At 41.5% G+C, this 14760-nt stretch overlaps 1 protein-coding gene across 6 annotated transcripts in view; it reads left to right on the top strand.

Annotated features, from left to right (window-relative positions):
• Positions 1–14760, top strand: part of MYO9A (myosin IXA) — a 183915-nt gene that overhangs the window by 111220 nt on the left and 57935 nt on the right. For all 6 annotated transcript variants that reach the window (XM_053364314.1, XM_053364312.1, XM_053364310.1 and 3 more), the window contains 5 exons: positions 310–397; positions 1169–1384; positions 11699–11811; positions 13420–13580; positions 14279–14487. In XM_053364314.1, coding sequence (XP_053220289.1) covers positions 310–397; positions 1169–1384; positions 11699–11811; positions 13420–13580; positions 14279–14487 — 787 coding nt within the window. The remainder of the gene's footprint in view (positions 1–309; positions 398–1168; positions 1385–11698; positions 11812–13419; positions 13581–14278; positions 14488–14760) is intronic.

Here is a 14760-nt window from a genome sequence, read left to right as displayed (position 1 = left end):
TTCCATCTTAGCTCCCTCCTGTCCCAGAATATGGGGTAATAATCCTGATTATTTTACACGCAGGGTAATTGCAAGGATTTCAGCAGGGTTGCAAACAGTGTGGCCCTCCAAATGTTGGTATGCAACTCCCATCAGCCATCAGCTGGCTGAGGCTGATGAGAATTGAAGTCTAGCAACAATTGGAAGGCCGAGTTTCCATCCCTGGATTATAACAATGTATGTGACTTGAAGGTGCCTTTCCCAAACTATTCATCCTGGAGTATGTATCGGACCTGTTGTGGGTCAATCTGCAGTAATTATTCTTTCTAGTTTCAGCAAAGAATCTTCAGCATGTCCATTGCTTCCGAAAGAAGAACATAAAAAACCATTAAAGGTTTCTGGACAAAGTAGGGGAGAGGTACGCAACAACCTTTTCTTTCTTCGGTAGAATTTTTTTTATTCTGTTGGCTACCTTCTAATAATATGAGAGTAAAGGGGTGGAGCAGGATTTTATCAGTAGGGAAGCAATTGCAAGGTTTAAGAGTGCTCTACAGACAGCAATGCAAAGATAAACCATTCGCTTGGTTTTCACTGAGGTAGTATGGGTGTTTGTGGACTGTACTACTTCAGGCTACAGGTAGGAATTCACATGAATGAATGGTCCTTCAAAATAACAAATCTCTGCACATTGGAAACCAGCATGTTCAGGAATTAAGCGAGGCAAAGACCATTCTCCCCAATATTTAGCTTTCTAGATGAGGGAATATTTTTTAAAGAAGAGCATTCAATCATCTGCCCACCTGCAGTCTGAAATCCAGCCCAGCCACTGGATTACCATCTCAGTGAGAACTGAGTCCAAGTCCTGCCCTGAATTGACCCTTCACATAAGCTGTGTCAGAAGCAATTGTGCTGTCTGTTTCTGTCCCCGTCCCCCCCTGCCATTATTTTTATTGGCTTCCATTACAATACATTTTATTTGTGCTGTCCATTTTTGTTGCTTACTACCAACTTGTTAACCCTCCCCCCCCAAAAAAACCCTTGCATTTGGAAATTAGCTTTTTATTTTAATCCTTATGGTTGCATGTTCCCCTTTTGTTTGACTTCAAACAGCAGCAGACTCACCTGTTGTCCTTTTCGTTTGTTTGTTTAAAGCATTTTCATGTTATTTGTTTTATCGTTTGGTGTCAAGCAGGTTGCCAGACCAGCCCATAAAAAGAAAGCCCGCATGGCACGGACACGCTCTGATTTCTTGACTAGAGGTGCTTTTGCTGATTGGGAGGGGGATACGGAGGAAGAGGATTACGATGACAGTTTTGAATTCCTTCTCTCCCTTGACCAACCTCCTCACCCTGAGCCCGGCTGTGCAGCCAGACTTGGGCAGCCCTGTCACAGTGACTCTGAAATGGTAATTGATCCAACACACAGCTGTGTGGGAGCATCTCTTGGCTAACCAGTAGCTGTACTGACACCTTCCACTGCTCTTTCTCCCTTCTTGTAGTAGCCTGTAACCTCCGAGAACATAGTCACAAGCATGTTTCGTTTTTCTCTTTATTTAACAGTATTTATATACCGCTTGGTTCCAATAAAACCTCTAAGCGCTTTACAAACAATAAACATAAAACATAAAAATTATCCTTTAGTAGTTAAAAACAGATACTTAAAAACATTCCGAAGAATCAGAATGAGAAGAATCTTTATTTGCATCAGCTACTAGCCATAGCAATAAAATAAAATGTACTGAAGATAGAGGTAAAAACTTAACTATATAAAATACATTTTGGAGGTTTACATCAATAATCAAATAATAGATCTTATTCTAATTCCCCCCACTAAAAACCTTGCAGTTTTTCTTGATCTACTGAAAGAAAGGGCACAGCGATGGTTGAGCGACCTGCCATGGACAATAATAGAGGGGTAATTCAGAAGATTTGATTCAGACAGTAGGCTAAAAAGACATGTGCTTTAATCTCAGCTTCTACATGTCCAGATAAACAAAAAGGTTTTAATCAGGTGTCAAAAAGAGCACAGATTACATCAAGTTCTTGGGATGGTCTGAAATATGGGGCAGCCATATTGAGTTAGACTATTGTCATTTCTCTCTGTAAGTTTCCAACACTTCATCCTGACTTGGAATGACTTCATCCTGACTTGCAGGTGAAGGGGCTGGTGTACATTCTTTTATTTTCTATTTTTGGCAAGTACATTATTGAAGAGCAATGGTTGCATCGCCAGGTGCAGGGAACATGATTAGCCCCCACACCAGTGGCATTCTTGACTGCCATTCATGCCTATCCTTCAAAGAAAAACCGATTGCTCTTGGAACACCCTTCTGGTTGGAGCACAATCTGCTTTACATCCCTGACACATTTATTTTATCTTATTCATAATCCGCCCGCTCATAAATACCATGTTTCTGTACAAATGAAATCATTAAAATCTCATAAAATGGTAAAATCCTAAAATGCAGAGCAGTGACCAAGACTGAAGGAAATCAATTTTCTAAAAACACTGTTAAACAGAAATACTTTGAACAGGCAATGGACGGTCAAATAAAATAGACAAATATTACTGAGAAGTGGCCTGTCTTCCAGATTTAGAATACAATCAATGACCATGCATGTTCCTCAGGGAAACTGGAAATGAATAAGGCAAAGTGTCCCTCTAAAAGTGGCGGTAGAACTGTTTACAGTGGTGCCTCGCTAGACGAAAAGAATCCGTTCCGCAATTCTCTTCGTCTAGCGGTTTTTTCGTCTTGCGAAGCAAGCCCATTGACAGCTTAGTGGATTAGCGCTACAGCTGTCAAGCGGCTTTTTGCGATCAGCTGTTAAGCGGCTTATCAGCGGAACAGCTGATAAGCGGCTTATCAGCGGAACAGCTGATAAGCGGCTTAGCGGCTTAGGAAAAGGGCGAAAAAAGCGGAAAAAAACGTGGGGGGACGCAAGATTTTTTCGTCTTGCGAAGCAACCCCATAGGGAAATTCGTTTTGCGAAGCGCCTCCAAAACGGAAAACCCTTTCGTCTAGCGGGTTTTCCGTCTTGCGAGGCGTTCGTCTTGCGGGGCACCACTGTATATGGAACAGCCATTTCCTAATTCCCTGAAGTTCATATTCATTAACTAGCCTTCAAGGCGATGAGTGCTTTTAAGTACTCAAAGCCATAGCATAGGGGCTTCTCAAGAGAACCTATTTTGAAAACTTTGGGGATATAGTTGTGTTATGTTGCTACCAGAGCAGCTGGTTAGCATCTTCATTGATTCAGTTCTTGTGGTTTTTACCCAGATTGTTATGAAGATCCCACTGAGAGGGTAGTGAAGTAGGTTTAAGCTTTCTCCTTTGTGCACACAGGAAATGTGCTATGTTCTTGGAGGTTTACCTTGTTACAAATCACTAGTTTGACTATCAGTAAAGCTTTTCACACTGGGAATCACTGCTGAGGTGCGAAGGGTGCTGGGCTTACTGTTTGCTTGGAGAGTTCCATCCTCAGGAGGAGTCCCATTCATGCCACTTTTCAAAATGCTCCTCTGATTCCACTGCCATAGTTTAACAGATTTCATTTGCATGCAAGTAGTCCTAAACTCTCATCTCATTTGATATTCTCTTTCTTCCTACGCTGCCCCTGGGGCTTCACAAGCTTTCTCACTGGTAGTTTGGCACACCTACTTTGGGGTAGCTGCTTGCACCATCAAGCTCTGCTTTTTAGCTTATGCTGAATTACATTCCCGTTGTTATATATAAAAACTGTATAAACATGTACATAGGTATGCCATATCCATATGTATAAGCATACTGCATAGGCATTTAAAGCTGGACGTGTGAATATTCTCACATATATTTAGTTTCACTGGACTTAAGTTCCTGCTTTCCTAAAGTTGGTAGTTTTTTACCATTGGGGCCAGTTTCTCTTTCTAATCTGGCTAGTTAGAGTAGGGTATTTGATCAATTTTCCTGTGGTTCATTAGTAGTGGTAATAATAATAATAATAATAATAATAATAATAATTAATAATTAAAAAAAAATTATTACAGTCAAAGACCAGCTCGCATAACACAATAATGACAGTGTTAAAGATAAAATATACAATTTGAGCAGATTGCAGCAATAGCTCGTGAGTTAAAATTTAAATATATACATACACCTGTACAACTGAAATTTGGGCTACCATAAAAATTGATCCTGAGGCGCCCCAAAGGGCGACTTCAGCTTTTCCCTAGTAAGCTATTTTATTCTAGAGGATGATCTGTGCCTACAAATCTGGGCACAGAATCTGGCTACCATCCAGGTCGTATTGTGATCTTTGCCTAAGAGGAGAGAATTAAGTTTAGACTTGTCTGGAAGATCGGCGAGCATCTTCAGCAAAGGGTCGGTGGTTTCTCTACAAATCTCAGCATAAAAAGGACATCTAAAAAATATATGTTCAGGGCTTCCTATTTCCCCTAATGGGCAGGCGCAAAGTCTCTGTGCGTACGGGACTCTTCCATAGGAGCCTTCCAGAACCAGTGAGGGCAAGGCCGAGCTTCTAGCAAGAGTGAAAGCCCTTCTTGCATTTCTGGATGCGAGGAAATAGAGATACATTGCTGGAGCGGCTACATATCTCCCGTTTTTTATGATTTTATAATCGGGGACCCTTGTACAGTCCTGTTGTCTCTCTATGTCCATGATTCTTTGCCTGACCACGGATGTAGCTTGGCCCAGGCCCATAGTTATGAGGGTTTGGGGAGCAAAGCCCAGTTTCTGAAGAGGGTTTAGAATTGCTGTCTGCCAGCCAGAATGAAACTGGTCGCTCAGAATCAATGGGGCTATTCCTCGGGGGAGCAGTTTCAAAGTTAGCCACTTATATATTGATGTTAGACTAATATGAGCTTTGACTTTCATCATCCCTGTTTCTAGTCTGACCCATACATTTGAAACGCATCTGGGAACTTGTAGAAGGGCTCTGAGGAGCTTGGATTGCACTCTTTCAAGGGGAATGAACGAGGAGGGAGGCGGGCCCAGAAAGGATCCGTAAAGAAGCTGTGCCAACGTTTTGGCTTTATATAATTTTAGTGCCGCGGGGACATAAAAACCCCCTTGAGTTCTAAAAAATTTAAAGATAGCATTTGCAGATCTTTCTCCAGCACACCCGTTTGAGTTAATATGAATTTTGTTGGATCCTGATACCTGGACCGCCATTCCGAAATATTTGTAGTTTGAGACTTGTTCTATATTTTGGCCTTGAAGTTTCCAGTTTCTGAGATTTGGTTTTTTCCCAAAAGCAAGATTTTTGGTCTTCTGATAATTTATTTTGAGGCATTCCGTCTCACAATAGGCAGCTCCTCTAAGCCCTATAGGGGTTCTAGATAGTATTACCGCATCGTCTGCGTAAAGCAGAGCCGTGATGTGCCGGTTTGCTAACTTCGGAGGGTGGAAGTGGTTCATTAGTATTCAGATGTTAATGGCTACCCTTTGCAGAGGCTGCGTTTTAATCTCAAGTAATAATAAAGCAACCTTCAGTACAGCAGTGAATATAGGAAAGGACACTGGCATATATTCACAAGCATGTAAGGTATTTAGCTTGAGCTTCCAGTAAAAGAAGCAGGCAAGTCAGGCAGCCTGACTATACGCAGAGTTGATTGATTTAATGAAAGAAAGAAAGTAGGTTATCGCCTCTGCACCAGTTGGTTGTTAGTGAACAAAAGCCCTGAAAGTCAATGTTTTTCCAGTGTTGTACATTAGTCACAGGCTTTTGAGTGCATTAAAGCAATATTAGGCATAGCGTGTTAGCTATTTGTGATAAAATAAGTGCCTTACACAAGACTTGAAGATATATCTTTACTTGACAGGTTGGCAACATTCGAACAACAAGTATTATTCATATACAGTCGTACCTTGGATCCTGAATGCCCTGGAACTCTGACGTTTTGGCTCCTGAATGCTGCAAACCTGGAAGTGATTGTTCCGGTTTATGAAAATTCTTTTGAAACCCGAATGTCCGACAGTGCTTCCGCGGCTTCTGATTGGCTGCAGGAGCTTCCTGCAGGCAATCTGAAGCCGCGGTTTGGTTTTTGAATGTTTCGGAATTCGACTTCCAAGGTACAACTGTATATATATTAATGAATACAATGTGTTTCTCTCCCTTGAGCCTAAGAGAGGGTTTAGTCCTTTTTGTTTTAAAAACTCCTTTATAGCAGCACATAAGTTATTAATCCTTAGCTTGCCTGTCCTCACAAACTACTCCAGACCGTCTCTGCTTGAAGTCACCACACTCCCATGTTCTCAGGCAAAGAATCAGCTAACAGAATAACCAACCGCCAACTTCCACCACCTTTCCCCAATACCATTTATTTTTTGTGAAATACATTTACAATGCAAATAGAATACAAATACTAGCACAGCATTGATTTATAAAATCTGATTAAGTGACAGTCCTTCTATTGCTGACTAGCTTGGCTAACCGGCCATGGCAAAGCAGATCATGATGCACCACTGCACAGAATTGAACATCTGTTCCTGGACAGTGATAAATGTCGCACAGCAACATATACATGAATATAAGTAGAAACCTGTTTTTTAAAAAATGAAGTTAATGGTTCTCTGCATTGAACAGCACAAAGTCTCATTTTAGAGCTTTTATGAGTTCTGCACCAGAAATGACATCCTTTTTTGAATAACTTACTTGTGTGGTTGGGAGATCAATCTCAAGTCTAGGAAAAAGAAACATTTTTTTATGTAGCAGGAAATTTTTCTGGTCGCAAACTTTTCTAGTTTTATTTTATTTATTTCAACAATATATTCATCTCTAAGTGGTGTACATAGTTTATTGTGATTTATAGTTCTGAAGCTTCTGAATAAATTTCAGTACATAGAGAAGTTGGGAGATTAACATTTTATCCTTCCAAATCTCTCTCTTGGCTGCAGTTGGAGGTGCAATCAGAGGTTACTGTTCATCTTCTCACAAAGTATGGAGATCGATCGCATTTCACTAGCCTGCTATTTTTCCAAAGATGTCAGCAAAGCAATAATATCTATAGTGAAGCCATTCTTAGTTACAGATATAGTGAAGCTATATGGTCCTTTTATCTTCTACTGCATTACAGTCAAATGTTCGGTTGCTATAGCAAAGCTGGGTAGATTGTACTTGTGCACCACTGGTAGGGAGCATTGTTCAATCCAGGAACCACATTCTCTCATGGACAACCTTCTGGGGTCACAATGCCAGTGGTGGGCAGGACCAAAGGCCAAAAGTGAGCAGAGCAAAAGATATGACTCTTGCTTGCACAATAGGTTGCATTCCAGCCACACACATCAAGAGGTTTTTATAAACCCATACATACTTCTCTATGATTATCACTTTGGATTTCATAGAATTGTAGAGTTGGAAGGGACCCAAGGGTCATCTAGACCAACCCCCTGATATGCAGGAATCTCAGCTCAAACATCTATGACAGAGGGCCATCAAGCCACTGCTTAAAAACCTCCACAGCCTCCCAAGGGAGACTGTTCCACTGTTAAACAGCTCTTACTGTCAGAAAGTTCTTATTAATGTTTAGTCGGAATCCCCTTGTTTTGTAATTTGAAGCCATTGGTTAGAGTCCTACCCTCCAGAGCAGGAGAAAGCAAGCTTGCTTCATCTTCCAAGTCACAGCCCTTGAGATATTTGAAGATGGCTATCATATATCCTCGTATTTCCTCATATATTCTTCTCCTTTGCGATTTCCCCTTGTTAGTGTATATGAATAACTGAGAAATGAATACAGTTATTCAGAATTTAAGCAGGAAATAAGCTTGGATATTTTGGCAAGTGTATGTGGAATATAGTAAGTTGGAATCTGTCTTATAGCACTGGCTAATAAGAGGTTCTCCAGAATCTCAAGATAAGGGTCTCTTCTCCCATCACCATCTACCTGACAGTTTTAACTGGAGATGCCAGAGATTAAACCTGTGTGCCAAGCAGTGATTTTATCACCAAACACTGGTTCTTCTCCAAAGGAAAGAACAGTTTTACATATAAGTGGTTGAACTTCTTTTAAACAAGTTTAAATTTTTCTTTAAATTTCTGGAGCGTTCTTTTAGAGTCGTTATTAATTTTTTTCCACTTGAGAAGCTGAGAGACTTCAGAGAAGTGTGACTAGCCCAAGGTCACCCAGCAGCTGCATGTGGAGGAGCGGAGACGCGAACCCGGTTCCCCAGATTACGAATCTACTGCTCTTAACCACTACACCACACTGGCTCTCAATAGAGTTCAGGCCTGGTCCAGAGCAAGTATACAAGGGAAAAACTCCTTCACAACCACGCAGCCAATCAGAGCTCTAGATTGAAGAATCAAAGCATTCTGAGTGGTCGCTAAGCAACACAACTGCTCTCTTGCTTGACAGTTTCAGCATCAGTAGGATAATTCCTGGTGTTATACTGTACTTCTGGCAAAAAACGACTTCAATAAGTAGTTAAAGATGCTGGCTTTTCTGAACTGGGTAACTATAGTTCCTTCTTTCAAATGCAGTGGGAAACTGTAGATGACTGAAGACTTTCTGGCTTTTCACAAGTGATCACACTTGGACTGCTGTGTACAGTTCTGGTTACCACAGTTCAAAGATGATATTTTACAACTGAAAAAGGTGTAGAAAAACTCAAATGGTTGCGGGCAATTTCTCTATATGGAAAGGTTATCATATTTGGGGATCTTTACTTTCTTTTTAAAATGTGAGTGAGAAAAGTATGATAGTGGTATGCAATATTCCACTTGAGAATATTGAATTAGCTTTGAAATGTAAAACTTAACTGACTGAAGTCCTTATAGTCATTCATAGTCCATCCGATAAAGCATGGGTGTGGAATTTTTGACTCTCCATATGTTGCTCCTATCACCACTGGCCATTGGCCATGCTGGCTGGGGATGACTGTTGTTGTAATTCAGCATCATCAGGAGGGCCAAAGGTTCCCCACACCTGCAATAAAGTATGAGCTTGTCTACCAAAGCTAATTCACAATAAGAATGTGTTAATGTTTAAGGGGCCAGGAGGTGCTTGCTGGGTTTTGTTTCAGTTTACAAATGTTTACGCTGATTCAGCATCTTCTTTCCTCATGGTAAAGGTGTTGCATCAGGCACAGCTAAGTACCCAAATCCCTTTGGCCCCTGTCTAGCAAAAAGGGGGGGGGGACAAACAATTTTCCTGTTCTGCCTTCAACACATAGAAGCCCCAATGAACCCCTTTTTGCATGAGGGCAATGTCATGACTCTTGTGACTTGACAGACCAGATCCCTTGGGAAACTATGGTTGCTAGGTTTGGAACAAGCCAGGATCCTAAAACTGTTAGCAGACTGACTGAAATAAATCAGATGGAATCAAGAGAGAAAAGAAACCCGTACAGTTAATGCACACTGGGACGCGGGTGGCGCTGTGGGTTAAACCACAGAGCCTAGGACTTGCCGATCAGAAGGTTGGCGATTTGAATCCCCGCAACAGGGTGAGCTCCCGTTGCTCGGTCCCTGCTTCTGCCAACCTAGCAGTTTGAAAGCACATCAAGTGCAAGTAGATCAATAAGTACCGCTCTGGCGGGAAGGTAAATGGCGTTTCCGTGCGCTGCTCTGGTTCGCCAGAAGCGGCTTAGTCATACTGGCCACATGACCCAGAAGCTGTATGCCAGCTCCCTCGGCCAATAAAGCGAGATGAGCGCCGCAACCCCAGAGTCAGTCACGACTGGACCTAATGGTCAGGGGTTCCTTTACCTTTACAGTAAATACACAACTTGCAGGGGGTTACATACTGGACATTGCACCCAAAGCCAAAATTATGTATAGTCAAAGTATATTGGGTTCGGTGGGGGTTGAATTGTGCAAATCTTTTCCCCCAGACACCCACCTCCTTTCCACTCCCCTTTTAATTTATTTATTTTTTAAAACAACAACAACAACTATAATACGTCTTTTTTGCCAAGCACATAAAGCAGAATGCACACGAGTTAAATGTCCATAAATTACAGGCTTATTCTACTATTTTATTGAGGGTAAATGGAACAAAAGCAGTGTATAATATTATATCTACAGTACATTATATAATATTTGGAGAAATAGAGTGCAGGCCTGGGCAACCATACAAGGGAAAAACTCCTTCACAACCACGCAGCCAATCAGAGCTCTAGAATGAAGAATCAAAGCATTCTGAGTGGTCGCTAGGCAACACAACTGCTCTCTTGCTTGACAGTTTGAGCATCAGTAGGATAATTCCTGGTGTTATACTGTACTTCTGGCAAAAAACGACTTCAATAAGTAGTTAAAGATGCTGGCTTTTCTGAACTGGGTAACTATAGTTCCATGTTTCAAATGCAGTGGGAAACTGTAGTTGACTGAAGACTTTCTGGCTTTTCACAAGTGATCACACTTGGACTACTGTGTACAGTTCTGGTTACCACAGTTCAAAGATGATATTTTAGAACTGGAAAAGGCGTAGAAAAACTCAAAAGATTGTGGGCAATTTCTCTATATGGAAAGGTTATCATGTTTGGGGATCTTTACTTTCTTTTTAAAATGTGAGTGAGAAAAGTATGATAGTGGTACTACTTCGCACAAAAATCTTTTGATTTTGCCAGCACATGACGTGGTGAGGGCCACCAGCTTAGCTGACTTTAAAAGGGAATCGGACAAATTAATGGAGGCTAAGACTTGTAGTGACTACTCATTGTGAGGGCCATGGGGAACAACAACAGGAGAGGGCTTTTGCTCTTGCATCCTACTCCTGGTCTTCCAGAGGCATCTCATTGGCCACAATGGCAAACAGGATGTTGGGCCAGATAGGTCTTTGGTCTGCTCCAGCAGGTCTTTTCTCAGGCACAAGTACAAGTCTTGTTCCTGTATCATCTTACTAAACCAAGTTAAGTTCAAGGGACAAGGCAGTGCATGTAGCAACTCTAGGAGCACAGACAGGCTAGCTATGTCTTGTTGCTGATTCATACATGTATCTATTCAAGAGCTATGAACAGTGAACTTCTGCCTGCAGGTCTCACCTGGCCTGAATCCACTATTAAGTCCAGAAAAGGGAGAGTGGGGCATTATTTCATTGTTGTTCTTTAGCAATGTTACTATTGCTTCAATGTTACTGTTGAAACTGAAAATTCACAGCCCACTGATTTTGACTGTAGTGAGGACTCCAGCTCTTCTCCCTTCCTTTCCCTTATCTAGCCCTATGCTCAGTCTCATCAGGGAAAAAAATCATTTCCAATAAACTGCTTTGTGTTCATTTCTCATATCTGAATTTCCAGTAAACTGCTAGACAGCGCCCCCCCCCAACCTTGCTGTGCCTGGAAAAGTTGCTATAGCAAACCTCTCTACCATAATCCATAATCACATCTTATAAAGAGGGTGTGAAGCATTTTCGGAAGTATAACTCGAGTCCACAGGCACCATCTGGCAGCTTCCGAAAATACATCAGACAGAAAATAAACATGGAGCTCCTTGCTGTTTTCTCTGCTATTGACTTTCTGAGCCAATAGTGGCAGGCGACTGATGTACTGCATATTCCTTTCCTCTGTAACAAGGGACCTGTAGGTGTTTTCCTTATATAGCTGGTTCTTCGGCAACCAAGCAGAAGTCAAGGCAAACCATTTTTCCTCCAAGTATATTTTTCATAGTGAGTTGTATTCTCTGCAGCAGCTTAAATATCTACACCATTGTGAGATGATTATGTATCCTTACAATATCCAGCAACCTTGTGGGTTCTGAAGTATTTATTGTGCTTCTAATTGTTGCAGCTGCTCCAGCGCTTCTCTTCAAATGAAGGCCAAACAACGCTTCACAAAACAATGTCCCAAGGAGAGATTGGAAAACTGGCAGCTGCACAGAAGACTGCAACTGCAGATGGAAGGTATAAAATGTTTAGCCAAAAGAAAGGGGGAGATCCTGAGTTAATTGCGTCTAATTTTCTTTTTCCTTCATATCTGCATTTTATTTCCTGTATGTGTGGACAAATTTCAAAAAGCCATTCTGTTCATCAACATATTTTGTTTTCTCGTTTGCATAAAAGATTACACATTTTGGAGGGAGGAATTGGTGCAGATAACATATTTGACTGTATGATTCCATTTGCGGAGTTAGCTCTCATGAGATGATGAGAAATGCATCTGCATGGAATAGAGCTGTCATTGGAATGCCCAGCACAAGAGATCCTGTGGCGTGTAGGACGTTACAGGATTTAAATCAAACAGTTAACCCAGGATAAATTGTTCATTAAAATCAATCTGCTGTAATTTAAGGTGAATCTGAATGACCAGAAGCATTGTCTTCAATAATTTTTGTACCACCTTGTTTTCACAACTAATGTGTTTTCTGTATATGAGGAGTTATTTTGTAAAGGAGACTTTTCACAGGGAGCTGGTCTGTTTGTTTCTAAGGGTTAAGGAAGCAGTTATGATCAAAGGAAAGTATGTTCATGGCATGGCAGAGACTTTAGAGCCTCTGGTGATACAGGAGATTAAGTGCAGCAATGATACAGCAACATAGAAAAATGAACAGTGTAAACTAACACTGCCTTGCAAAGTTTCTTAAAACTCATAGGAAGCCTCTGAGGAGAAACTGTATGAGTGACTATTTCAGACATTCCACACAAGTAAAGAAAGAAGGGAAAGATTGCAAGTCATTAACACTCTTACTTGCAATGTCTGAAGCTGCTCTCAGCTAAAGCAAAAGTTAATTGACTGCCAAATCTATTCTTATAGCCTCCAGCACCTTTGGAAGAATGGGAAGAAGGTGTATTGCCAACTCTGGTTATAATGCTTGATAGTGATTGGCTGGAATTTGATGGGAAAGGCAAGACCATCTTTTGGTCCCACCGAAAGATGCACAAAATATGATGTGTGGGGCAGGAAGCGATCCTCTCTTTCTCTGTAGAGAGACCTGCATTGCACTTTGAGCACCTTAGCTGTACTACAAAGGTTGTTTTTAATTCCAGACTGGCAATTAAAACAACCTGACCTTGTTGGAGGATACATATGACTAAATTCTATATAAATCTCTGGTAGCAGGCAGCATTCTATAATGTGCTATTTAAGCAGTGTAGCATTTGTTGACTTGGTTGCTTGACAAATCTTCCTGAGAGCTAATGACTTAACTTAGAGCCAGTTCAGAAGCATGTAATTGAGATGAGAATAATGCAGTTAACCACATTTTAAAAATGTATTTCTGATAGGTTTCTTTCTTTGTTTGTTTGTTTGTTTGTTTGTTTAACATGGGGGTGCTGTCAAACAAATCCCATATTTAAAAGCTGAACTGATGAAGCCTTTGTATGAAGCTGAGTGTGATACAATGTAGAATTGAATTAATTGGATTGAATATTCATACTCGCATTACTTTCCTCCTATTTTCCAAGTGACAATTAGAAAATGTTTAGGAGGGGATATTTACATTGCAACAAGAACGTACGGGATAAAACTGGCAGCCTGACTTGAAGCAATTTCTCTTTTCATTTGCCTTTTAGCAGGCCTCAAAGAGCCAAGATGAGATTTTGGGGGAAAGGGAGACAAGTGGAGAAGAAAACACACAGGGAGAAGCTTTCTACCCAGTCAGAGCTGTTAGAGTTGCATTCTGATCAAGATGCACCAGGAAGGGAGATTATTTCAGGTCTACAACATGAAGAAGGTAAGAGAAATGACACTATTGCATTTTTATGCAGATTTCAGGTAGTGAGAGGTTACATATGAGACACAGAGGAAAAAATAAGCAGTGAGGGATTTCATACCAGTTTTGATCTATACTGTTTACAGGGGGGGGGGAATTCTGATATAAGTGCTTGATACAGGGTGACAATCTCTGGGTTATTTGTGGGGCATAGGAATTCGTTCATTTCCCCCCTCCAAAATATATTCTGGCCCACCACATGGTCTGAGGGACGGTGGACTGGCCCACGGCTGAAAGAGGTTGCTGACGCCTGTTCCATACTGTTTCCAGGGGGAGGGATTCTGACATAGGGGCTTGATACAGCGTGACTGCAGACAACCCTTTGCCAAATCACAATGTACCGCTCTGTAAGCTAGTTGTCTCTCTTGTCTTGCCAAGTAGTAAGGAGGAACTTTCCCAGTGGTTGCAAGCACACTGTACAAAGTTACCTCTTGGCAGCTGTATCCAGTATTTGCCCATAATTTGCCTTAGATTTCCTAGAATAATCCTGACAGCGCAGTGGGTTGGGAATCCTTTAGGCATGCAGCAGCTCCTTGCGCACACGTCAAGGTTCCAGAGGAATAAAGAACCTTTGAACTGGAGCCTTGATGCTTGCAATAGATGTCTGAGCTGGAACACCCTGCTGCTTGATGCGACATGCATTACTTTGCCCTTTTTAGAACTGACTCCCCCAAGGAGTCCTGAGTTGTCTGGCATCTATCGAAGGGAATGTAAGGAGAACAAAGAGCCGTCTCCCAAGGTGAAGCGAAAGCGCAGCCTGAAAATCAGCAATGTGACAATGGAACCTGCACAGTGGCAGAATGACGCCCTTCAGATCATAACCAGCGTCAGTGACTTGAAAAGCATGGATGAGTTCCTCTTGAAAAAGGTAACTGAACTTTAAAAATGGACAGCCCAAGAGTCCTGCATCTCATATCTTTTATCGAGAAAAATTACAAAGGGTAGTTTTGGCACGGCCATTAGCCATTATAGCTATACAGTGGTACCTCGGGTTAAGTACTTAATTTGTTCCGGAGGCCTGTTCTTAACCTGAAACTGTTCTTAACCTGAAGCACCACTTTAGCTAATGGGGCCTCCTGCTGCCACTGCACCGCCGGAGCACGATTTCTGTTCTCATCCTGAAGCAAAGTTCTTAACCTGA

This window comes from Podarcis raffonei, chromosome 14 (assembly GCF_027172205.1).
Source record: "Podarcis raffonei isolate rPodRaf1 chromosome 14, rPodRaf1.pri, whole genome shotgun sequence".
Taxonomy (NCBI): domain Eukaryota; kingdom Metazoa; phylum Chordata; class Lepidosauria; order Squamata; family Lacertidae; genus Podarcis; species Podarcis raffonei.
This window is presented reverse-complemented; position numbering and strand designations above follow the sequence as displayed.